At 39.8% G+C, this 24,960-nt stretch overlaps 2 protein-coding genes and 1 long non-coding RNA gene across 15 annotated transcripts in view; 2 read left to right on the top strand and 1 right to left on the bottom strand.

The window, feature by feature from the left end:
- Positions 1 to 16,865, top strand: part of PAXBP1 (PAX3 and PAX7 binding protein 1) — a 28,733-nt gene extending 11,868 nt beyond the window's left edge. The window contains exons 8-18 of the mRNA XM_075770899.1: positions 1,724 to 1,847; positions 4,143 to 4,242; positions 4,715 to 4,830; positions 7,158 to 7,357; positions 9,399 to 9,543; positions 9,700 to 9,821; positions 10,583 to 10,659; positions 10,922 to 10,988; positions 12,552 to 12,698; positions 13,089 to 13,243; positions 15,340 to 16,865. Coding sequence (XP_075627014.1) covers positions 1,724 to 1,847; positions 4,143 to 4,242; positions 4,715 to 4,830; positions 7,158 to 7,357; positions 9,399 to 9,543; positions 9,700 to 9,821; positions 10,583 to 10,659; positions 10,922 to 10,988; positions 12,552 to 12,698; positions 13,089 to 13,243; positions 15,340 to 15,457 — 1,371 coding nt within the window. The 3' untranslated portion in view covers positions 15,458 to 16,865. The remainder of the gene's footprint in view (positions 1 to 1,723; positions 1,848 to 4,142; positions 4,243 to 4,714; positions 4,831 to 7,157; positions 7,358 to 9,398; positions 9,544 to 9,699; positions 9,822 to 10,582; positions 10,660 to 10,921; positions 10,989 to 12,551; positions 12,699 to 13,088; positions 13,244 to 15,339) is intronic.
- Positions 10,941 to 23,351, bottom strand: LOC142604446 (uncharacterized). Its single transcript, XR_012838327.1, has 3 exons — positions 23,291 to 23,351; positions 18,349 to 18,510; positions 10,941 to 11,055 (listed from the first exon to the last, which is right to left on the bottom strand). It is a non-coding gene; the product is annotated as an uncharacterized LOC142604446 (long non-coding RNA).
- SYNJ1 (synaptojanin 1) overlaps positions 23,331 to 24,960 on the top strand; it is a 70,300-nt gene continuing 68,670 nt past the window's right edge. For 9 of the 13 annotated variants that reach the window (XM_075770806.1, XM_075770792.1, XM_075770799.1 and 6 more), the window contains exons 1-2: positions 23,332 to 23,454; positions 24,769 to 24,914. In XM_075770806.1, the coding sequence (XP_075626921.1) occupies positions 24,791 to 24,914 (124 nt within the window). In that variant the 5' untranslated portion in view covers positions 23,332 to 23,454; positions 24,769 to 24,790. Of the gene's footprint in view, positions 23,455 to 23,541; positions 24,915 to 24,960 lie in introns of those variants that run through there. The other 4 variants (XM_075770839.1, XM_075770850.1, XM_075770857.1 and 1 more) reach the window with 2 other exon arrangements.

Genomic DNA, 24,960 nt, shown 5'->3' with positions numbered 1-24,960 from the left:
TAAGCAGAACACGATGAATGAGGGCTGTAACTTTGTAGTAGTCAGTGAAATTCAGTCACTCATCAATCACAGTATTGACTGTAGAAGAATAACGGCTTCTAAATCTCTCGTATTTCAAATGGGAAATATTTTGAGTGGATTCGTATATCTGAATATATAGCTGGAGGTTTTTTAATCCTGGGGCAATTATAGAAAGAACCTCTAGGGATGCTTTGAAAAATTTTCATTTAACTTTTCACTTTTAGAATTCCCTTTACACACTTAAGAAGCTATATTTTCTATGGTAAACTGCAGTAAAACTAGTATTTTTTTTTTAATTATTATTTCTGTTTTCAAAATTGTCTTGAATTCCAAATACTCACCTCCAGCACTGGGATATTCCCCCCTCCTATTTCTCTCTAGTCTGTTTTCTTCAAAAGAAAGTTGTATGTATTTTGAGTTGGTGCAGAGTTGCTTTCATTTTAATCCCTGTAGCTCAGTTTATACCACAAAGAGCTAATACTTCTTTCCTTCTAGTATCTCCTCTGATGTGTGTGTCATTCTCAGATAGCTGAAATGGCCATGTAGCTATAATCTCATCATCTTATATTTTACTGGAGGAGATTCTTTAATAGGTGCTGAGTCACATCCTAAATTACATCAGGAAACAATTTCTGATTTTTATCTTTTGTTGTGAAAAAAACTTAATCCTGGATGGTAGGCAGCAATGAAATATTTGAGCTAAAAGGCTGGAAGACCATGGACTAAACATATGTCTCAGAGGTAAGGAGGATATGACTTAAGTGTTCATACCAAAAGGACTTGCCTTTCCAAATTAAGAGATTGTGAAAAGTTCTGGTTTGCATTTGAATATTTATAATAATCTAATTTTAACTTGTCCCTGGAAATGAATTTTTGCAAAAGTGAGCAGTTAATCTGCTATTTAATGTCAGGAAATTCCTAGTTGTTAGAAAGTCATCTATTTTTGTTATAGTTGCTACTGAAATTTAGCCTACTTACAAAAAACAACAACAAAAAAAAAACCAACGCACAAAGTGGCAGGTCTGATCTGACTTAAGTCTGTATTGTTCAAAGGTTATACTTAATGCATAACTCACACATGGTACAATTTTAATTTTAATGATAGGCTAGAGTAACATTTTACTGATTTGAATTACCTGTTGCATAGCATGCTTATGCAGTGTTTTATTGCATTTCAGTAATAATATTTCAGCATATGCTAATAAAAGTTATAGCAAAACAATACCTGCTGGCTTCAGAAGGTTAGATTCATGCTTTGTTTTTTCACTGTATACAGTCAGGTTATTTTCTCATTGAAGTATAGAATACTACTACATTATTGTTTAAAGATAGAGAGGAAGCAATGAGGTCTGAGAATTGTAAGCACTGTAACACAATATGTAATGCACTTGGTAGAGAAAGTGAGTACTTGAAATAGCATTTCACACTCTCTAAAATGTTTGTCTTACTGTGTAGACTCATTTAATCAACAGAAGTTACTTTCAGAATGCTATTGCTACGGTTGAAAGCTGTCAGTGTGGTTAAATGCATGCATTTTCTTCATGTTGAAATATTTACTGGTCCAAATGATACAAATGGGTAAAAGGAAACAGTTTGTGCTGCTAGAAGTACAGTGACAGCATTATGCTTCGGAATAGTATGGTACCCCAGAAACTAAGCACCTGAAGAATTTGATATTACGTAGTGTGTTGTATTTTTACAGGTGCCTCTGATTAACGAACTTGAATCTGCAATGCACCAGCTGTACAAACAGCGAGCTTCCCGCCTTGTCCAAAGACGACAAGATGATATTAAAGATGAATCTTCGGAGTTTTCAAGCCATTCAAGTCAGTCCATCTTGAAGGTTTTTATTATTCATTAAACAACCTTGTTTACTTAGTATGGCTTAATTTATATGTAAATGTTTAAAGTATGACTGTCTTAAAGTTTATCCTTACTCTTGAGACAGGTAGAAGCAAGTTTAGATAAAAGTTCTCTAATCTGTTTTTGATTTAAACTCAAAGCCACTCCAACTCTGACTTCATCACTCCTTTCTGTTGCTCTTAACTATATTTTCTCTTTCCTAGCCCTGAAAATGTGTGTGTGATGGTAGTGGTAGCATGTGACTCCCGATTTTCTTCTTATGTCAGGACTTTTTTTTTCTTTTTTTTTAACCTCCTTGAATCTATAAATTTCCTGTAACATCTACAGTTAACTCTGTACAAAGCCATGAAGCACTGGACTAGAGTTGACTTCTGTCTAATACTCTGTTTTGTAGGCAGCATAAGTGTTTCATTTCGGACACTTAACTGGTAGAGTTAAAGAACTGGAAGAGACTGGTGTCATTGTTAAAAATCAGACTTATACAAAGTGACCCTATATGAAATACAGCTTAAAATTAGCCAGTTAAAATACCTGCTTACTGTGAGTGTGTGGATGGGGATTCTCATTGAGGAGTTTTCTTGTGGCAATTACTCTTCAGTATGTGTGTTAACTTGGATGGAAATACGCGTTCCTTGGAGGAGGTTTTATGCAGCATGTTAAACGATGGGTAAAAGGTTATATTAATAGTAGTCGCCTTTCAGCTTTGGAGAGGTTCCTATTTTTTAAAATGGCTTTCTTGTCTGTCCTATTGCTGACCTAAAATCGTATAATAACAGTCATTTCCTATTCTGTCGCAGTGTGTCCAGAGATGAAATTTTATTAATACTGTTAGGTAGAACTTACTGAGGGTGATAAAGTGTTAGGGCATCAGAGTTGGTCATCCCTTTATGGAGTGGTTAGCATACGTATTCTCTTTAGGACTTTATTTGGAGCCGCAGGCACCACAGGTAGGCCATGCAGTTTTACCATGAAAATGCTGTTGTGAGAACTAGAAACCTAATGTGCTAGAAACATATTTCCTAAAAGAAGCTCAGAGTGGATTATTTTAGACTGGAATTTAATGGTGATGTGGGAGTAGTTGTCATTGTCAAGTCTGGGTTTGAGAGAGAGATCTTATTTAGTATCTGGGAGTCTTGAGAATGAATTTCACTGTGTTTAGAAATGGTTCAGTTCTGTCCCTCAGATTATCACAGAAACTAGGAATTCATGCCAGCCTTTGCTTTGATGTGTTTTGCGGACACAGACAATCTGCTTTTCTTCATGTGGTGTCAGAACACTAAAGGGCTAGAAGTGAATTGAAGTTTGTCTGCCAGCTTTGGTTTACTTCTGCATAAAGACAAGTAGCTCACCTTCAAATAACATTTTAAAAAATTGGACAAATGATGGCTTCATCTGTATGTTAAGGCTCTTGGGTAGTTCTGGTATAGAATTGGAATACTGACATAGATCATTAGCAGTAATGTTTTTAACGATGGATTTGTCAATAGATTTAGTTAGAACATGTAAATTTACTCTTGAAATTTGGGTAGGGTTTTGTTTAAATTTTGATTTTTATATTTTAGTGGGTGAACTTGAGCACTGGCTAACCTTCGATCCACTTTTAAAAATTTACCTGAAAAGGATGAACTGGAAATACTCTTGGGTCTGCCTTCTGGTTGCTGGTCAGCTGCACTGGTTAGCTGTGTTGGTTTCTATAATCAGGAACACCTGTAATGAATCACAGCTTAAAAAGAGGAGGAAAGATGAGTTATTTTCCTGTAGATGTTGATGTGTTTTAAACTTCAGACTATCTAAAGCCTATAAACTTCGAAAACATTACGACTAGAACTGTGAAATATCATATATTCCTGCTCGGGTCACTCTTCTCTGCCTTTCTTTTTGTTCATTTTATTTTCAAAAGATACATGGTGAACGTGTTTATGTAAGGAGCATTTTTTGTCTTGGAAGATTCAATTTAAGCAATTTCTATTAAAACTGTTGACCTTTGTATAGTTGGGCACTGTTGTGAGAGGGACAAGAGTGAAGTATGGTGAAAACTATTTGACATTTAAGTGGAGATTTTTCCAAACTCCACTACTTCCTCTTTTAACCTCTACACTGTGAATTCAGCCTTCTGGGTGCACCTTTTTGAACATGTCAACTTTCTACTTCAAATTACACTTAGTTTAAAGTAGGTAAAAGGCTCTGATGAAACTGCCTACAGCACATTTATATAATCATAGATAAGCATTTTAATTTTCACCAATGTAATTTTACAGATAAAGCACTGATGGCACCAAATCTTGAATCTTTTGGACGAGACAGAGTGATCTATCAAGAACAAGTAAAGCGTCGGACTGCAGAAAGAGAGGCTAGAAGGTAAAGTACTGAGATTTCTTGTCCGATAGGAGTCTTCGCTTGCAGAATATGGTTGTCCTGTGTGATGTACTAATGCAACTAGTCATTTTGTTTTGCTAGTTACGCTAGCAACGTTTGCTCCTTTCCTTCAAAGGGAAGAAAACACTTAAGCTGGTCTGCTGGGCAGGGGTATTCTTGTGTATCCCAACTTATCGTACCAGCATACAAAACAAGGCACCATTACATGATACTGATTTAAAATCACTAAAAGAAAGTATAGTAAACGCCTTCTGTATCTATATGGTCTCTGCTGTTTTCTCTTCCTTCCATCGTTTGATGCAGCAACATAGTAGAATGCTTGGAGGTGGTGAGATAATGAAAGGGGTTTTTTCAACCTGGATTTCCTTGCATTAAAAGTTATGACAAAGTTAGGCAGTTCATTGCATAGGGGGGGGAAAAATAATAGCTTGTTTATGCTGCTGATCCTTTTTAGAGCTCGTCGTAGACAAGCGAGAGAGCAAACTGGGAAGATGGCAGATCACCTTGAAGGCCTTTCCAGCGATGATGAGGAAACATCAACGGATATTACAAACTTCAACATGGAGCGAGGTTAGAAAAGCTACTGAAACTTCACGTAACAAAATATAGAAAATTTCACAGAGAAAAAATAAAATTGATCCAAATGCAGTCCTGTCCGTATATTTCATTGTATTTTGGAGAAAGTTAAGGCACTGTTCCTTGCTGGATTATCAATGTGACCAAAACTGTCTCTTTCACCAACCTGTTGTGCAGCTTGCAGCTAACTAAATACCCTGTCCTTAGTGAGATTCTATTTATTTAATTCAAGCATTCTTTTGCTGGCAAGCAGTAAGCTTTTTTATCTTTAGTGGATACTAAGTCTTCCTTCTAATTTGTAATGTGGTTTATCTTTCTTCAAATATGTGTTTTACTTGTGAATTTCTGAAAACCTCAGTGCTTTAGAAACCTTTTTTTGGCTTGATAGGAAGTATTTTCTGGAGTTTTGCATAAGCATCTAGAAATGCAATGACAAAAGTTTTGTAGACTCTTGTTACAGCCTGGCAGGCTTTGCAGATGACAGAAAACAAATGTTGAATGCAAACATTGCAGAAAGATCTTGTGGTACTGACTTGATTTGAAATTCATCTGTAGTTTTATGATGGTTCGTTCAAAGTAACTATTATGCAATTATGCATAACCTTAATTATGCAATAAATGGGGTTGTAAGTTAAGCTAATGCTTCTAAAGCACTGGGAGAACTGCAAGAAACCTGAGATGTGGAGATGTATGGATAGCTTGGTGGAACAGTCATCTTTTACAGCAGCAGTTAAAAGGCAAAGAATTCCAGCAGTTACTGTGAAACCAGTAGTGAAGAAAGTAGAACATCACTGTAGTAATCCTGTTACCTTCTCATTTTGAACCTGAGTACAATTATCATTGTCTCTGATTAGAGAGAATTTAATCAGATTAGAAGAAATACGGAGAAGGGGGGCAGCAAAGATCACATACATAGAATGGTTATGTTGTATGTGAGGAGGGATTAAACAGAGATTTGGACTCTTCAGCCAGGAGAACAATGTTGACTTTTCACAGTATGAGAGCTAGGGGGCATGAAATGAAGTGATGGGATAGATTTAAACAAGTCACTTCCCACAGAGAGTCTAATAAAAATGCCAAAGTCATTACTGTAGGTGGTTGTGGAGACCCAAAGTATGAACAGATTAAAAAAGCAATTAGATAAACTGTCTAGCAGTTGGATCCTTCAGAAGTGCAAACAGTTTTCATGCCTTTAGTTGCTGGCTGATTTACCAAAATTGTGGATGCAGCGAGAGCTCTTTGATAAACAAAGCAACTGTTTAGGGTTGTTAGGTGCTATAATTAACTTTGCTAAGTTAAATGATGTAGATTAAAAAATAAGTGTGGCTGTGTGCTCTTTGTAACCTGACAGTTTTATGCGTACAAAAGCCTTTTGTAGGAGTTTCATCAGTTTCTGAGTAAGCATAATATTTCTAAAGCTATTTTTTATCATTTGTAGCTCTCATGGTAGTCCAGAATATAGCAGTGAGCTGTAGGGAACAGAGGGATGCACTTTATACCTACTAACCTTATTTATAGCATCTCTTCTTGATCCCAATGGGAAAATGTGTTTATATGATAAAATCTCATGTTCCCTCAACCCTGTCTCTACCTGTTGAGTCTACTAGTTATATTAGTTGTGTGCAGGTTACTACTGTAACTGAACATTTAAAACTGTGGCTGCAGCAAAAATGACTGATTAAAATGAAACTAACCCTGGGAAGTAGAAAAGATGAAGGGAAAATAATATATAGAGAAAAAGTTTTGGACTGCATAGAATACTGGTACCGTAAATACAAAAAAATGTAAGGAAGGTGCTAAGGGATTGTAATGGTTGCCCAGTGCTCACAGCCATGTTACATTCAGCAGCTTAGCACGGTGCCTGCCAGGATCCGCTCTGTCTGAAGCACCAATTCAGTTGACTGATCTGAGATCCCCTCCTCTACTTGCACTTGGATGAGCAAAGTTGTAGGATAATTTGGGTTGGAAGGGACCTGGCGATCAGCTGTTCCAAACTCTTAGGCAGAGCAAGGCCAGCTTTGAAGTTAGATCCACAGTGGATACAGCCCAGTACATTACCAGTCCAATGTCTGGTAACTGAAAATCATTATGTGAAATGTTTAAAGCAAGACCTGTGATAAAACAGTATATGGGAGAGTACTTGTGCTCATGTTTTTGTTGCTTCGTATATTTGAGGCAAAAGTAACAGAACTTTTAAAGGTGATGGTTTTTTGGTTTTGCTTATAGGAGTTAGCTTATGCCAGTGAGCATCAGAGTCCATCTTGAAAGAAAAATTACAGGGAATAGGTGATTAACTTATTACTCGTTTTGTCCCCCACCAGATCGTATATTGAAAGAATCCGGCAAAGTTTTTGAAGATGTTTTGGAAAGCTTTTACTCAATTGATTGTATTAAGTCACAGTTTGAAGCTTGGCGCTCAAAGTACTTTGCTTCTTATAAGGATGCTTATATTGGCCTCTGTTTACCAAAGCTGTTTAACCCTTTAATCAGACTTCAGCTGCTTATCTGGACTCCTTTGGAGGTAAGATCCTCTGCAAACAACTTCTATGTGAGCTTCTATATAGTGGTTCTTTCACACTTCTGCAGAGCAAAGCAAATGCACTTCTAGGCATGGAGTTGAAAACGGGTGTCTCTCTTGGGGTGAAGCTTTTCTGGAGAGTTTCTGGACTGTTGTCCTCTTTTTTTCCTAGCGGGCCAGAGTTCAATTCAGCACATGCCTGTATTTTCTCAGTGAGTGGCGTAGATCAAAAAGCCAAACTGCTTCTTAAATAATACATTTAAGTTTTAAAATACTTAAGAGAAAATTGTGATTCTGGAGATGATGTTTCTTCAGAAGTGGAGCTAAGAAGCCCGTTTTTATGTTGACTTACAACCTGCATCTCTACATTACACATCTTTCTTTCTCTGACCTTCATATCCTGTAGAACTCTGGCTGGTAATTTCCAAGTCTTCCTCATAGTACTCATTGCCCAGTTATTAGGTAGGGAACATGAGAAAAGCAGAACAGCATTGTTGCAGCCCAGTATCCCTGGCACATGTTCATTGTCCAGCCTGCATAGGTGTGCTGATACGAGTAGGCATCAGGACAAACAGTTCAAGTAGCTTTTGACTCCCACTCTATTCTTCCTACCAGTGAAAGCTCTGGTAGGGTATTACTGCTGCAGTCAGGTGCTTATTTTCACAGTACTGGTAGGAACTTCCTATTTTCTGCCATGTTGGCTTTTCTTGGGGAAGGAGAGTGGGTCAAGGCACAGAGTGAGTGCAAGTACATAAGCTTGGGGTCTTGTTGATTTTTGTTTGGTTTGGTTTGGTTTGTTGTTTTTTTTTTAAAACACCTAGGCTAATAAGGCAGATTGTTGTCTTCCCTTTCAAAACTTAGCTCATCTACAGCCCCGTCTGCCGATGTGTCAGCCTATCTCACAAATGACTGAATCTCTCCTTTTTCAGAAGTGCTTTTTTTTTCCCCTCCCCTTAAATAAGAAGATATTTGTAGACAGGGATCTTCTGTTGCCTCTGCTCTGATTGCTGCAGAGGAAGGGTAGCATGAGTCTTCTTCAGAGAGCATTCAAAGTATTTCATTTGAATAAACGAGGGAAAATCTATGAAAGGTGTCCTCATTAAATTGAAAATTGTTTTTGTACATTCGCCCTTCCCCCGTGCTATTTCTATGTGAGTTCCAAGGCTGGCAAAACAAAGCTCAAGTTAGTTGGAGACATGGTACAGAATTCTCAAATCTGATCGCTTTCACTACTCTGTGTTACTGGTCCTGGTAAGCATTTTTTTAAGTTAGAAAAATTACAAGGCATTCATAAAAAGAGATTTTTAATCCAGAAAGCATAATTTTATAATCCAGCACCAATTAACTATACTTCTGACTTTTACCCTAATCTGTGGGCTTTTATTTGGCTCAGGTGTAATTAGAAGTTAAAATCTGTAGGGCAAGAGCTGCCAAAAAAAGAAGTCTGTCTTCCACCATTTTCACTTTCATGAGACCTAGTGGTTGTGTGGTTGTAGAATGAATTGGTTCATTTGGCTGATTTGTGAGAAATTACCCTTGCTCCCCATCCTCTTGCAGATTTTGGTTGGGTTGTCCGTATACACTAACCTGACCTGTGGCAGCACGATTAGTAGTGTCCAGGCAAAGAGGCAGAACATTTTCTTCACGTTTCAGGAATCGGGCTTGTCTGTGTTTCTGAAGGAAGTAGTGTCACTGTTTCAGAAGTAGGGAAGCCAGAGCAGGTGAAGTAATTTGCCCATCCTTGTGCAAGATTAAGAGACTTTTTGGTTTTGAGGCTGCTGCCATTACCGTTATCATTATTATTATTTCCAGTGCAGGTGAGTACCTGACACATAAACAAAAAGGACTAGGGTTCAGAGTTGTTATTGTGCTCGGTTGCTGCTTGCCGTGCCTGCTTAGCACGCTTGGTAGACTCTTTTAAAGTAGTTTTGTTGCGTTTTGTGAGTATATCATACTTGCATATATAATACCCTTTTTAAGTGTTGACTTCAAATCTCTCTTTAGGAATCTAGCCTCAATTTTTTTTTTTTTTTTTTTTTATTAGGGCAAGTGTCGAGATTTTGAGACTATGTTGTGGTTTGAATCATTGCTGTTTTATGGCTGTGAAGAACAGGAGCAAGTGAAAGATGACGCCGATATTTCACTATTGCCTACCATCGTAGAGAGAGTTGTTCTTCCTAAATTAACAGGTATGGTCAGAAAGAAAATGGGGGAAAAGGGGTGTGTGTGGAAGCTGATGCTTGTTTGTGCTTTCAGATTTTACTGTTTTGTAAATGATTCCCTGACTGTCTTAGTACCTGCATTTGAGTGTTTGCAAAGTGGAGTAATTCTTTAATCTTTTACAGTGATTTCTGAAAACATATGGGATCCTTTTTCTACAACACAAACATCTAGAATGGTAGCAATTGTACAGAAACTAGTAGATGGATATCCTTCAGTGGTGAATGCAGAAAACAAAAATACACAAGTAAGTTGTTTTTTCTTAAATATCTTGCATAATTAAGGAATTTGAATATATTTTTAACATACTCTTTTGGAGAACACAGCACGCTTAGTGAGAGGCAAGAAAGAGAATTTTGCAATTATTTAATGCTCTGCAGCCTAGTTACAGAGAGTCAAGTACGGTGATAAATTAGGAGGAGGAATTCAGTGAAGTCTCCCCAAAATAGATGCTGGAGATAAAAAGAGATACCAAACGTACTGAGACTTATCGGTCTGCAGTTTTGCTTTAAGGTTCAGCTCAAGTAGTCAGGCTTTTCTTTTTTAGATCTTTGTAAACTTTTCCAATGTATTGCCTTAAAATCTGATTGTTTTACTTATCTTCTATGAATTCAAGAACTGGTGTCATGAGTTCAGGTGCCATAGCTAATGCAATGTATGCATTTCCTTTAGAATAACGGGAGATGGGCCAAAGTGCATGTGTATGGGGAAGTTAGCAGAAGATTAAAAATTACAAAAGCCCTTACTTCACAGAAGCTAATTGTGTAGCCAAGCTTAACCAGAAAGTAATTCCATTGCCTTCAGTTTTTATTGAAAACGTCAAATTTTAGCTCTGTTCATTATTATAGGCTTCTCTAAACCTATTTATTTGTGTGCTTAAGTATGTGTGCCTTTTACTGTTACGGTCACAAATGTTCTTTGTTGCTTTGAAAATCAATTTCTGGGTGTTTTAACTACTAAGCAGTGCTTTGGATGCTTTTTTTTTAAAAAAAAATGTATCTGTTTCAGATGCTTTTAAAGGCATTGTTGCTAAGAATGAGGAGAACACTAGATGATGATGTTTTCATGCCCTTATACCCAAAAAAGTAAGTTTGCTTTTAACTATGGTATGAGACCTTTATTAGCAAGTTGGTGTCTTTTGTCTGTAGTCAACAGGGTTTTTTCCCAGTATGGTTCGTTGATTGGATACAGGAGATCTTTCATTATCATGCTGTGAGGATTTAGCAAAGACAAGCAGGATGGAAGGGAATATTTATATAAATGAACTGTGTGTGGGAAGGAGGAAGCCAGCAAACTCCAGACAGAGGTGGTCTTGGTTGCTTATTAAAGAAATCTCTTACTTTCCAGCATCTTAGAAAACAAGAACTCTGGTCCATATTTGTTTTTCCAACGTCAGTTTTGGTCCTCTGTTAAGGTAAGTCAGTAAATGCATCTGGTAAATCTTTGGTCTAGACAGTGTAGCAATAAAATCCTCTTCAAATCTGTGGAAAGTGGTAGATGGAAATTGCTTTAACTTTGAAAGAACTGCAAATTAGGATTCTTAGTTTTTGATAATGCACTATGCCCTCTTCAAAAGATTGCCCAGTGAAAGCACCATCATTAAACTTGTGTGTCGTGGGTTCACGTAGCATGCGCAATCCATTTTTTTAATGTCATTGTGCTTGTCAGAATAAAATATGCTGCTTTTATTTCACTTATGTGAGAATGAAGGAGCGTGGTTTGTTGGTTTGGGTTTTTTATGTGTAGTGTGAGAAAATAACTTGGCCTCTTTTGGGAAGCTCACTGCTATTTGTAAAGTATAACAGCATTTGTAATCATAGTTTAATTGAAACGATAGAGTGTGAAAGAAAAAGTCTCTATGTTTGGAATGTGCAATATAGAGTCTACAAAGGCCTGTAAGAAGCTATGACTATTGTAGTTTATTTCCAGTAAAGGCTGTGAAGAAAATTGACTCCCAGCTAAAGAGGAAAGTAAAGTATGATACCCATGTTGATTGAACTGCTGATTTCCATCATCATGCAAACAGAACTCTTATCTGGAATTTTCTGTTGAAATTGCAGCAGTGAGGGATACTGTATTCTGAATAGGTTTGCAATCACTTCATTTACTTAAAATATTTGGCACTGAATCCTTTCACTTTGAAGTAAAAGTCAACTTCTTAAATGCTGTCTAGGGCAAAAAATGCACAAAGGTCATTTATTAAATTGCTGTTGTTAAAGGTGAAACAGATTGCTTATTTAGGGCTTGTGTCTCTTAAGAGTGAAGTTGCCTGCTTCTGGCAATATCTGTATCAGAGCTCGGGCAGTTTGGAAGCATGCATGCTGTTACCACTGTTTTATTTTAGGGAAGCACTAAAAATACAGCGCTCTTGCGCTAGCAAGTCAGTTATAGCATCACAGACGAGCAGAAATAGAAGCTGGGAAGGCAAGTGCTCGTTTACTGTTTCGTGATGATCTGCCTCAACAGTAAACTGCTGGCTGTGTCCGTTTGTACGAGGCTGGCAGCAGTTCCTCCACAGGCCAGTGGGGAATAACAGTTGCACAGCTGGCTCAGCCAGCACTCCCCCATGACGCTTTCTGTGTCTGTCACCGTGCCTTGGAAGTAAGGGTATGCTGACAGTGTAGCTGGGGATTTCGTTGACAAGGGGGCTGTGAATTTGCCCCCTGTGTGGCATATGCTAGGCCTCACTTGGCTTGACATTGACATCAAATTTTGAGAACAAGATGGCTTAAAACTTTATTTTTTTTTCTGATTTCTTGTGCAAAACAGGAGCAAAGTTGTGGCGGGGGGTGGTTGTATGAGAATTCATAACACTCTAAGCTGGTACTTTATGGATTCTGAATAGTTAACAGAGGGTGCATTTCCATTGCTTACCTTGGCCATGCTGTTGCATTTGAAGAGGTGCTAGAGTGTTTGAGCAACTTCCTGGTTTCAGTACGCTTTTACATACTTATTTTCCTTGTTGTTGTATTCTCAGTTACTAGGAAACTTTCTCCAGTGGTATGGAATCCTTTCAAACAAAACTCTTCAAGAACTGTCAATAGATGGGCTGCTCAATAGATACATTCTTATGGCTTTTCAAAACTCTGAGTATGGAGAGGACAGCATTAAGAAAGCTCAAAGTGTAAGTAGAATCAAAGAATGTTTAAAATCACTTGATATTTGTGAGTTAAGGAAAAATGTAGGTAAAACTTGGTTATCTATAAAATCTTGGCTTTGATAGATCAATATTGTAATGTCAGTGGAAAAAATAGATTATTTTTTTTTTAATACAAAAACTAAAGAAGCAAGCTTCTCTGACTCATACCTGTAGACAGTTTTAGGTATGGTGTAGGTTTCAGTGTTGTACTGCTTGAATTTTGGATCCTCTGCCTCCCTGCTCCCCCCCCGCCTCAGTTTCGCACAGTTGGACTTTGTCACTGCAATCTTACCTGCCGGACTTTGCAAATCATGTTAGATAGCTTTTAAAATCTTTTTACATTTTGTTTAACTTTCTTTTTCCTCTTATGTCTAGGTAATTGCTTGCTTTCCTAAACAGTGGTTCACTAATCTAAAAGGAGACAAAACTATTTCTCAGTTAGAAAACTTCTGTAGATACCTTGTTCATCTGGCTGATACAATTTATAGAAACAGCATTGGTTGCTCTGATGTAGAGAAGAGAAATGCAAGGTAACTTATTTTGAGTTAATGCAATTCTTGCGCTTTGTGTTATTTTGCTGATGCATGCAAACATGGGTGACTGTCTCCATACTGCTGCATGTCTTTTGAAACAGTTTTGAATTCAAACTTAAAAAATACTGTGGTATGGTAGATGGGGAGATTTTTAAGGTGTCTGAAAACAGCAACTGCTGGAAATCCTGAAACATTCATAGCGCATTTTGCACTGCCGCTTAGCGTCCCTGATACTGGCAAATTTTGCAGTTACTGGTTTCGGACTGTTCCACCCTGTGAGCCTGTTGCAGATTCCTGTGTAATGGCTTCTAAATTACAAATTGTGCTTTTGTATTACCATACAAAAGTTCTGGCTTTATTTACATAACGAACTTGATGAACCTGTTCTCCCCTGGATCAGAGAGTCATTTCACTTGTACCTGATAACCAGCATAATTAAAAGTTCGGATTAGATACATCAATGTTACTGCTGGCCAAGTAACCTGAAATGCTATGGGTGTGTTGTTTTAAGTGATGATAAACTTAGAAATGAAATTGTTGCATTGATGCACAGGAATAGAACAAGACTGGAAGGTTGTTCATTCCTGTGCTGTTGTATGAGGAGAGGTTTCCAGGTCAACAGTTCAGTTGTTCCAGCAAACCTGAAACTTGGAAAGACAAACCCTTGCTACCTGCATTAGTCATTCTTGATAATTGAACTTGCTTGAGCCATTGTTGAGTTACTCTTCAATTACTGAGGCTCTCCGGGGAATTAGATCCTTCTCTCTTTTTTGATCTTATGCATAGCACCGAAACAGAGATACAGACATTTCCCTTAAACTGTAGCAGAAAAATCTTGGTTAAGAGGTGAGGGGGTTTTTTCTGGTGTCAATTTTTTTTATAGATACCATGTTGGGTTATTAGACACTTTTCTGTCCTTAGAGTTGCTTTTGGCTGTGGCATATGAGTCATCTCATTTTCAGAGAACACCAAGCTTTGTGCCACAGTGGGTTGTGCTCAGACAATTTTTTATCCACTCGCAGGTTATGTCTCAGAACTTTGTGCCCAAAGTATGATAGCAGTGTCACGTACCAATTTAAATTTCCCTATGATTCAAATTCAAAGTAGACTTGCTACTCTGTCCTTTTTAAAACCAAAATGGCTAGCCTAGCATGATACTGGAATTGAAGTGAAGGAGTTGAGAGAGAATCCAGTAGAGATTAAACTTGCTCTCTTTTGATAGCCTGTTTCTAAATTTGAAAGAACTTTCTTTACCAGCTGAAATAGTAACTTGGTAAAACTTTGTATTGGAAGAGAAACATCCAATTCTTTGCCCCTATTAAGAAGATAAAATAAGTCTGCAGGAGAAATATTACTACTTATAACTGAAGAATGAAATATCTTTTTATATAAAACCCAGTACAGCCGTTTCAAGCCAAACTGCATTAATTTCTGTGGCGAGGAAGTATATCTTTACCTATGTCCATTGGTGCTAGTTTTCCAAACGTTGGATGCTTTTTCACAGATCCAGCTAGGTTCATTTTTAAGATTAATTTTGAATTTCTAGTGGTTTCTGTGAGACTAGTCTAAATTTCATGTCCATCCTCCTAGCAAGATACAAAAATTGTTCTTGACATCTGAAGTACAGTCCTCCTAGCAGTTTGCTCACTCTAGGCTTCCTAGATTGACCTGAATTGTAATGCATTTCATTGGCAGCTAGCTTCTTACCTTTTTAAGGAGAGCATTAAAGCATACTTGCTGCCTTGATTTTATTTTGGGGGTTTTTTTTGTCTTACCCATTAGTTACCAAGAGAGCCGTGACTCATTGCACAGTCTTATAAGCAATCCAAGACTTTTTCTTGAGATTATACTGCATCTAGTATTAAACCATATTGTATGATTAATTCCTACTCCCAAAATAAATTTTTCAATTTCAGTACAAAGCTGATAACCAACTTATTTTATCAGACTAAGCAAGTGGAGGAGGAGATGATGTGAAGTTATCAGAAATTGATTTGCTATATGGATTCATAATGTCGTCTTCTGTTGAAATATTAATACTTGTACATGATCGTTCCATTCCTGTATTGACTTCTCCTTCCTCTTTTTTTTAGGGAGCACATAAAGCAGATCATAAAGCTGCTAGCAAGTATCCGAGCGCTGGATCATGCTGTGACAGTTGCGAATGATCACAACGTAAAAGAGTTAAAGATTTTAATAGAAGGAAAATAAGACTTTTCCGACAACTCATTTTGAGCTTTAAAAACCATTCCTGATGTGTAATTTATGTACATATGTAAAGTTTCTTAAACTGTAAAGTATTGATCTTTGTTTTAATACAAAGTGCATTCTTATATACAGCATCCTTAAAAAAAATTTACTTCTTTGGAAACAAAAATGGAATCCCAAGTTTGTCATCTTTCCAGAAATCAGATTTTCCTTAAAGTTTTTCAAAGTCTTGTTTACAAAAATACTTTGTACCCATGATTAGTAGTCATCTACTCCTGTTAATTGTTCCATGGTTAACTGGAATGTGTATAATATACTATGTGTAATACAATGTATGCATATATTTATACCACCATGTTGCTTTCACACTGGATATAGAGATCTTGTACTGTTGGAATAAGCTTTTCATTTGCTAAAAAATACTTATTTTGACAATAAAATGATCATATTATTGCTCAAAAGGGCTGGCAGAACATTCAAATATGTGAAAGTCATCTGAGCTGAAGTGTGGAGACACTTCCAAATGGAACCTGACCTTTAAAAAGTAGCTGTGCTGTGCTCAAATTGGAATAGCTACAAAATTGCTTGCATTCAGAATATGGAACTCTTAAGACTGTTCTTAGAAACAAAACAGAAAGGAAAAACCAAATCAATGCTTAATTTTTTTTTTTTTTTAATACAGGCATACACTGACAACTTGCGATTATTGTGCAAGTATAAATGACAGCACATCCTAAGCCCCCAAGTGATAGTTTACCCATGAATTCTGGACTCTTGTTCCTTGTGCAAGTTGGTTAAATTCACTGTTTTTGTCTTTTTTTCTTTTTTCTTTTTTCTTTTTTTTATTTTTTCATAACTTCATACATCGAACCTGTTTCTTCTGATTGGTATGGCTAAAGCTGTCAAGCAAAATGAAGGTGAAGAAAACTTTATATCCTATGATTTGAAGTATTCATACTGTAGTAAATATTCAAATGTTACACTTCCCACTAAATGCTAAGAATTAGTCTTGCTAAAAAGCATTTAATTCAAATATAAATTACAAAGAAAACACTTTAAAAATCTGGTGGTTTCCATCAGAACACTAGTGATTTGATCTGGGGGTCCAAGGCATGGGAACAGCTGTAGTAGCCTTGGATTAAGAGCTATTTCCAGGTGTGCCCTACTCTTTCGGGGAACTGTAGCAATAAATTGGCATACTGAATAACATAAGAAATCATTGTATTTTATGCTCATGTCATGTGGTATAAATAAGTATATTAAAAATGTACAATTTGTAACATGCACACTTCATTTGGACACTGAACAATTGTTTTTCTGAACTGTTGGGATTGATGGAGTACATTCAGAAATATCTGCTTTTAAAAATTGTTTCAATAAACTTGTCTGTCAAGGAGCTTTTGCAGTGCAACTTTGTAAGCTTTATTCCTTTAGGAAGGCAGTAAAGGAAATGACAGGCTTGCTGGCTCCCTCTATTTCAGTATGTCAGAAAGAAAAAATCGTCCTCAGATTTGGAAATCATGTTTATTCACACTTTCTACTGCCTCTAGGAAGAATACTTGTAAGGGAGTCACTCTCTCGCTTTCTCCCTGGCTGTAGTTCAGGGAGGAGAAAAGCTGTAGGTTCAAGCCGTCGGCTATCATCCCAAACTTCGCTTTCATTATTAAAAACACAGGCATGTTGCTCCAATAGGACTGTAAGGAAGGGAATAAAGATAGTATCTTCCTTATAACCTCATTATAAATTATAGCTACAGAGAATCTTTTTTTTCAAGACAGCCTGTAGTCATTTTCCTAATTACTGCAGAAGACCAGCTATTCATATTACACTTAGCCTGTCTTTCCTCTACTACAATGACACCATGTGGTTGTGTCTTAGCCCTTGCATGCTTGAGGAGTTTCTCCTTCCTGTCCCCACACAGTGTCACAGTTGGAGAATGATAACGTGAAGAAACTGGCAGCAAAGTATACTTATGGGTGGTAAGTAAACTTCTTGTTTCGGGCAATGTGGTGCCTTTCCTATGTATAAATGGTTAGATTTGCGTAGGCACTTAAAGATGATGCAAATAATGTTACCCAATTTTATTTACAAACAAATTAACCACTTCTACCACTTCACCTGTATCTCATTTATTGATGCAAATTAAATGCTAGTAGCAAAGCAGTCATACTTTATGTAATCATCTTTAAACAATGTTACACAACTGCTGCTTGGTTGAGGTATAATCCAAAAACAACTGCTTTAACATTATTCTCCCACAGTTTATCATGTGTTCACTATCAAAATTAACAAATAATTATAGCATGTTAAGAGACTGATGTCCTAAATGATGATGAAATCCCATGTGAGAAGGTACTAACACATTAAGTGACGTGACAATCTTATTTCTGCTCAGAACTCTACAGGGACTCTTGAGAAAGTCTAATAACCTCTTCAGTAGTTAGCGTTGTTTAGGAAAAGGAAAGATGTAGAACACATAAGAAAGAATTGCATGTAAAATTGTCAGTCATTGACATTTATGAATAGGATAATATATTACAGAATTATTACTGTTAATTACAATTATTTTATTATACAGTTATGTATGACTACAGTTATTACAGAATTACCTTTCCCCCAAAGGTCACCAATAACAAAGGGACAACCTTGTCCTTTACTATAAAGGAAAACAAAATGAAATCTGAACTGCGAAATGCAGAAGTTTGAGGGGAAAAAATGTGCAGATACAGGGAGCCACACGATTCCTCTTTCTCCTCCTTTCAGATACATCTCATTTTCTGCAAAAGTTTGCTAATCGGTGGTTCTGCTTTCAGTTCTCCCCAAGTTATTCTACAAAAAAAGGCATTTTTTTAGAAAGAACCCTAAATATATACGCTAGGGGAGGGGATATGCACCTGCAGTTTTGATGTGGAGTACGGCTTTGGTAGAATGACTCCGTGAGGTTCATTTGAACAGGCTGAACTGTCCTCTCGCGCGGTGGTGCTTAAAAGCAGTATCCCTGTCATCTTAGGTTTATTAGTTGCCCAGTGAAAATTAAATGTCCTGTGATCAGTGCTCTAAAAGGAAATAACAATACCTGTGATCTGACCATCAGACTTTACCTGTGAAGTCACAAACAAACCATTCCTGCAAGAGTTAGTAGTGGCGCGTAAGGAAAAAGAGAACTCTGAGGAGGCTTCGAGAACGGTTGTTGCAAGGAGGGAGGATGGTTGTGGGTTTTTTGAGAAACTCGCATGCAACCGCAGGATGGAACAGAGTTGAGCGGTTTTGCCCAGTGTGTGGCATAAAACAAACATAAAACTTTGTTAGCCTTACAATTGTTAGTTGAATTAGTCTGTCTGCACCATGACATAATGTAGGAATTTTTCTCCAAGAGTACTTCATTTCTGTATATAACAAAACCTCTTACCCTAAATATGCAGAAATAAATGAACAGGAATAAAATAATTGCGTGGAGACAAACTTAGTAATACAAGAGCCTGCAATTTAAGGCTCTGCTCCAAGCAACCACTTAAGCATATGGTTTTGTTCAAACATGTGAACTGTCTCATTGACTCCACTTACATTCCTTTTGTGCTTTATGCACATAGTTAAATGTTTTCATAGAGCAGAGACCTTGAGTGAAGCACAGATGTATCTCCAAGGTTTGGTGTAGTATTTTTCTTACGTGCTTAAGCCCAAACTTTCATAGCCTAGATTTCATATAAGTACCTGAGTATTGTCTATTTACTGTCTTAAGACTTTTGTGATACCTAGCTAACGGAAAACATGAAGTGGGATGTAGGTTGCGTCACTGTGGGCCTCACACACCCTGGGGACATCGAGCTTAAAATCACTGTATTGCACTTAAATTACACATTGCCATTTTACCCAAAAGCTCCAATTGGGATAAGACATTCATTGAACTAAAGGTACTGAAATTATAATGTACACACACGACTACTACCTCAAGGAGCTAGCAGTTCAGAGAGCGTGCATCTGCAAACCAGCAGTGGATAGAGCAAACAGCTTTAAAGATTTAATGGGCAGTAGGAGTTTGCAGGAGTAAGGCACTGCCATAAGTGCTAGGAAGGATACGCAAATTCAATATAATTGCAAACCTTTGATTTATTTGTTGATGTGCCAATTTAGCGATGTACAGCACCACCGATGTCCCTGAGAAAATGGTTTGAACACTTAGTGGAATGGGTAAAATAGTTGGTTGCCTCGCTGCCAGCGGTGCACGAGCCAGAGCCCGGCAGCCCTGGGCTGCTGCTGCCGCCGCCAAGGGGAGAGGTGGGGGGGGGGGTGAACCTGCTGCTAGTGCTGAGGCTGAGGCTCGCCCTCTCCCCATTTTTTGCCATTGGGTTTTATTTGCACTCCTCCTCCTAATTTTGCAGCAGGATCTGCAAGCCCGGAAACCTTCCTCTTCCCCTTTCAGGCATCCCCACCCTGCCTTCCTCACCTTTTTGCTACCAAAAGCAAATGTTGCCATGGTTGCTGACGAGCCTTGAGCCAATTCTGCTTTCAGAGAGCAAAGAAGTTTGAAACTGGCTCTGCTCTGACGTCCAGTGAAGTTGTGCTGGGTTGACCTTGGGCTGCAGCCAGACACCCACCCAGACGCTCTCTCACTCCCCTCCTCAACAGGGCAGGGTGAGAAAAAAGCTCATGGGTCAAGGTAAAGATGGAGAGATGACTTAACAATTGCCATCATGGGAAGAGACTTGATTTGGGGAATTAATTTAATTTATAGCCAATAGCAGATTTGGATACCGAGAAATAAAGACAATTAACACAACACCTTCCCCCTCGCCCCTTTATCCCAAGCTCAACTTCATTCCTGGCTCCTCTACCTCCTCCCTGCTCCTTGAGCTCCAGTTACAGAGCTATGTCTCAATATTTCCATATATTGAAGGTTAGTGAGATTCTGAAATTCACTTGGCAGGTGGAGAAAAATTACCAAAACCTTTTATTACACAAAATTGAAGAACAAATTAAACTTTGCTTGTAATATGCTTTGCTATATTATGCACTATATTACATTGGCAATTAGAATCAAATATTCATTCTCATTTGCCATTAACTTATAAACAGCAGTATTTTTCTGAAGTTAATAATAGCTTTATCAAAGCTCCTGCTATTGGATAGCAACACATTTTTTACAGCTTCAGCTGATGTAAACTGATACTGGTGGATGAAAAATTGGACATGAGCTGGCAATGCACACTTGCAGTCCAGAAAGCCAGTTGTATCTGGGGCCACGTAACAAGCGTGGCCAGCAGGCAGAGGGAGGTGATTCTCCCTTTCTGCTCCACTCCGTGAGACCCCGCTTGGAGTACCGTGCCCAGCTCTGGGGCCCCAGCACAAGGCAGACATGGACCTGTTGGAGCGGACCCAGAGGATGGACACAAAAATTGGGGCCTCCTACTTGGGAGGGCTGGAGCACCTCTCCTGTGAAGACAGGCTGAGAGAGAGTCAGGATTGTTCAGCCTGGAGAAGGCTCCAGTGAGACCTTAGAGCAGCCTTTCAATATACGAAGGAGGCTTGTAAGAAAGATGGAGAGAGACTTTTTACCAGGGCCTGTTGTTATAGGACAAGGGGCAACGGTTTTAAACTGAAAGACAGTAGGTTTAGATTGGACCTAAGGAAGAAATTCTTTACTGTGAGGGTGGTGAGGCACTGGAACAGGTTGCCCAGAGAAGCTGTGGAGGCCCCATCCCTGGAAGTGTTCAAGGCCAGGCTGGATGGGGCTTTGGGCAACGTGGTCTAGTGGAGGGTGTCCCTGCCCATGGCAGCGGGGTTGGAACTAGGTGATCTCCGAAGGTCCCTTCCAACCCAAACCAGTCTGTGATTCTATGATTATATTTTTCAACTGATGCACTTCTCTTGACATTTTGAAAAGTCACTAAGCAAATAATGGAACAGTCCATTTTCAACTGCATAATAATGATTAGCTATTAGAAAAACAAGTATATTACCCTAAGGCAAAATACACAAGTTCGTAAGAAAACAACCACACATGCCATCTGAATCCATTTTATCTGCTGAAAAAAATGTGAATAAACTTGATACATCAATTGTTTCACATTACAAGTATATATCATTTAGCCTTGGGTCTATGTTGTAAAGCAACCTTTAAATTGCTGTCCCTGTTAGTGATCTTTAAGCATGGATAAAACCAGGACACACTTGCTTCGCTTCCACAGCAGCCACATTGTCATTCTTTTATTTTTACATTCTCAATAGTTAAAAAAAAAGTTTCATGTGTTTCTTTTTGATGCTATGCTAGAGATAGTTCAATTACCTGTGAGCATCTCCCATGAGCAAGTGAGAAATACCATAAGCTCCAAAAAGCTGTTAGCAACTATGCATTCTAGTAATTTCAAACCCCATGAAACTTATCTTTAAACAGTCTTTTAAAATATCATACTTTTATTTATCTATAGAACATTTTCACTGGCGTCGTCATAATATGTGTAGGAAGTTGGCCAGCTAAAAATACACAAAGATTACTTAACACTGTATTTTACATCACAAATATTTGCTCTGTGTTCTCTCCCACCAGTGTACTCAACTTCTACTTAAACTATGGTAGGTATGTGGGATAAGACCATATTTAAATATCAAAAGATTATGTACACAATCTATTATTTCTTTAGAATAGACCAGAGCTATTTAGGGAAATATCAAACATAACTTTTTGTGTTTCAATATGAAGTTTATAAGAAACAGAAAAGGTCTTTCTGGTTTTAATTTTTACCTTTCGCAATGGGAATTGGTCTTGGATGAGAAGGTAGTGGGAAAAAATGCTACAATCTAAAATAAAAGATGGCCGAGCTCTTGTCTCAGGAGGTAGCTACACTTCTCACAGTTGCCCTTATGCATATTCTTTAGTTCAAATTATAGTCTCAGTGAAGAGAGTTTCTCCAGTTTTTCAGATTTTGTTTTTTCTACTTCAGCTCTCCACTCAAACTGCCAACCGGCCCCAGCATTAGCTGAAGCGCAGCAAAGCCCACTTCTCTCTTGATTCTATCATGTAGCTCTCAAACCTGCCTCCTGTAGCCTCCTCAGCAGCTTGCAATGTATCACCAACACAATACAGTGAGGCTCCTGTGAAGCGGTACTCCTCCTCCGCTTACAGCCTGCACAGGCTGAATGGAAATTTCCAAAGAGAAGCTTAGGGACTCTCCCTAAAACTTTTGAAGCCAGTCAGGCAGAGGCAGGCTTTAGCCATGATTCAGCGCTCCCACCCCACGCGAGGCGCTCGGTGAACATCCGCACTGGCAGCTTCTATGCCCATCGCACTTTTGCGCACAGCCGGGTTTTTCAGTTTGCACTGCTATTCGTGAGCCTGTCCCTGAGGTTTTTCTCCCTGCTGCACCTGTAATAAGTACACAACCGGGACTGGGGCTGGCTGTGTTCTAACGTAGCCTCACGGTGCACCCACAGCACATTTCCCAACTTCGAAGCCTGCAGCCCAGCACTGCCGTAAGACACCCCGAAAGGAGAACTCCTTCCAAGGGCTCTCTCCTCACCTTCCCCAGGGGCCAGCTTTCCTCAGGCTGAACTCCACCCTGACAGCAGGGCTCGCCCAACGCTCGCCGTACACCGTTCAACGTGCCCCCGACGGGGCCTACACGAGGGGTGCCGCTCACAGGAACCGGGAGCTGGCAAAGCCTCCACCCAGCCCGGTGTCGCTGCTCCCGCGGTGCCCACACCTCCCTGCCCGCACGCCCCGCCGATGCGCGTCCCACCGATCAACCGCCCTCCCTCTCCCCCCCGGGGGAGACCGCCTAACGACCGCCCTCGCCTCACGCCGGGCCCACCGCTCCAGTCCTCCCCCCCCTCTCTGCCCACCCCCGCCGCGGCCGGTGCTGCCGCCCGCTCACGCCCTCTACCGACTTCCGGTGGCGGGAGGCGCAATGCGGAAGGGACGGCGGGGCCGGAGCGGAAGTGAGGTCCCGCCGGCTCCCGCGGCACGGAGCGGAGCGGGCGGCCGTTGGTGGCAGGTGGCGCGGCCGGTGAGGGAGGCGCTGGTACCGCTGCGGATGGGGGGGACGGGGCGCTGGGGAGGGGGGCGGCAGCACCGGGGCGGGGCGGGCGGGGGCCCTCGGCGCCTGTCAGTACGTGGCGGAGCCGGCCCGGCTGTCGCCGCTGTGGGGCTCGGGCCGCGGGGGCGCCGCTGGCGCCAGACAAGATGGAGGCTCTGTCAGCGTCGTGGGTACCGGCGGCACCGGGCTGTGGCGGGCGGCAGGTGGTAGCGGGGCGGGGATCTGCCGGCCCGGTGCGGGCTCCGGGGCTGCCCCTCGGCCGGGCGGTGGGAAACTCGCGGCTGTTCGGTGGCCCCTTTTCGTCCTGCCCGGCAAGGGAGAGGGGCTTCGGGTGAAGGGCCGGACCGGCGCCGCTGCTCCCCGGGGGTGCTGCGTCCGCAGGGGCTGCGCCGGAGGGTGGGGGCCGGCATGTTCCGTATGGACGGCGTAAAGTCCGTGTCCGCCCTAGAGGTTACGGACACGGAGCTGAAGGGAAGGGAGAGGGCAGAAACCTCTGCTCCTGGCGTTCAGGAAGAATCTTCCCTCGCTGTATTGTTTCCTGAGCTTAAGCCCGTAAAATTTGGCTACTCTCGTGTTTGTTTATAGTTTCTGATTGTTTGGGGTTTTTTATTGTTTTAAAGGAAGATCTTCGTGGCTTACAGGCAGTTTCAGTACTACAATACTGCAATGTTTCAGTGCTCAGCCGCTGCAGGGGAGGGTTTAAATCCAAACAAAAACCTGCTTTGATTTAAAAAAGAAAAACAAAATAGGTTAACTTTTGTATCATCTTTTAAAGCGTCTTAACAGCTTTAGCGTTTAAAATATACTGTCCTTTCGTACAAGGTCAGAATCGGTAAAATAGATCTAAAATTGAAGCCTGCCCAGACTTCTGGTCCTCTGCATTTGGCATTACTTCATGATTAAGATAGTTGCCACTCTTACATATTTGTGGTGGCTAGATGACCTTTTTTTTCTTCCACTGAGAAGAAATTCTATTTATTATTGTGAAAGAAATTCTCATTGGCTCTGAGAAGCTTTTAAATAAATCCTTTATTTTGAAAGATGTTTCTCTGGGTAATTGTGTTTCTGAAACATTGTTATGTTGTCTTTAGATAGTCCCTATATTTGTTTTGGAACATGAGATAAAATAAGTCTCACAAGGTAGAAAGAGCAAGCAGGATTCTTTTGTTCTTTGTTTTTGTTAAACATGTAGAATCCCTAGGAAAGGATGGAAGTCAGACCTGCTTTGCAGAAAGTATCTGGAAGCACAAGAAGGTTTCACTAACATCATCTTGTGTTGGACAGGACTGCCTCTGATAAAAGCAAAATGGCTTTCAGTAAAGGATACCGTGTCTATCACAAGCTGGATCCACTTCCATTCAGTGTGATAGTGGAAACCAGAAACAGAGAAGAATGTCTCATGTTTGAATCCGGAGCTGTGGCTGTCCTCTGTAAGTCGATATGTTTTGATAACTACAATGTAAAAAGTTGGCAGAC

This window comes from Balearica regulorum, chromosome 1 (assembly GCF_011004875.1).
Source record: "Balearica regulorum gibbericeps isolate bBalReg1 chromosome 1, bBalReg1.pri, whole genome shotgun sequence".
In the NCBI taxonomy this organism is placed as follows: Eukaryota; Metazoa; Chordata; class Aves; order Gruiformes; family Gruidae; genus Balearica; species Balearica regulorum.
This window is presented reverse-complemented; position numbering and strand designations above follow the sequence as displayed.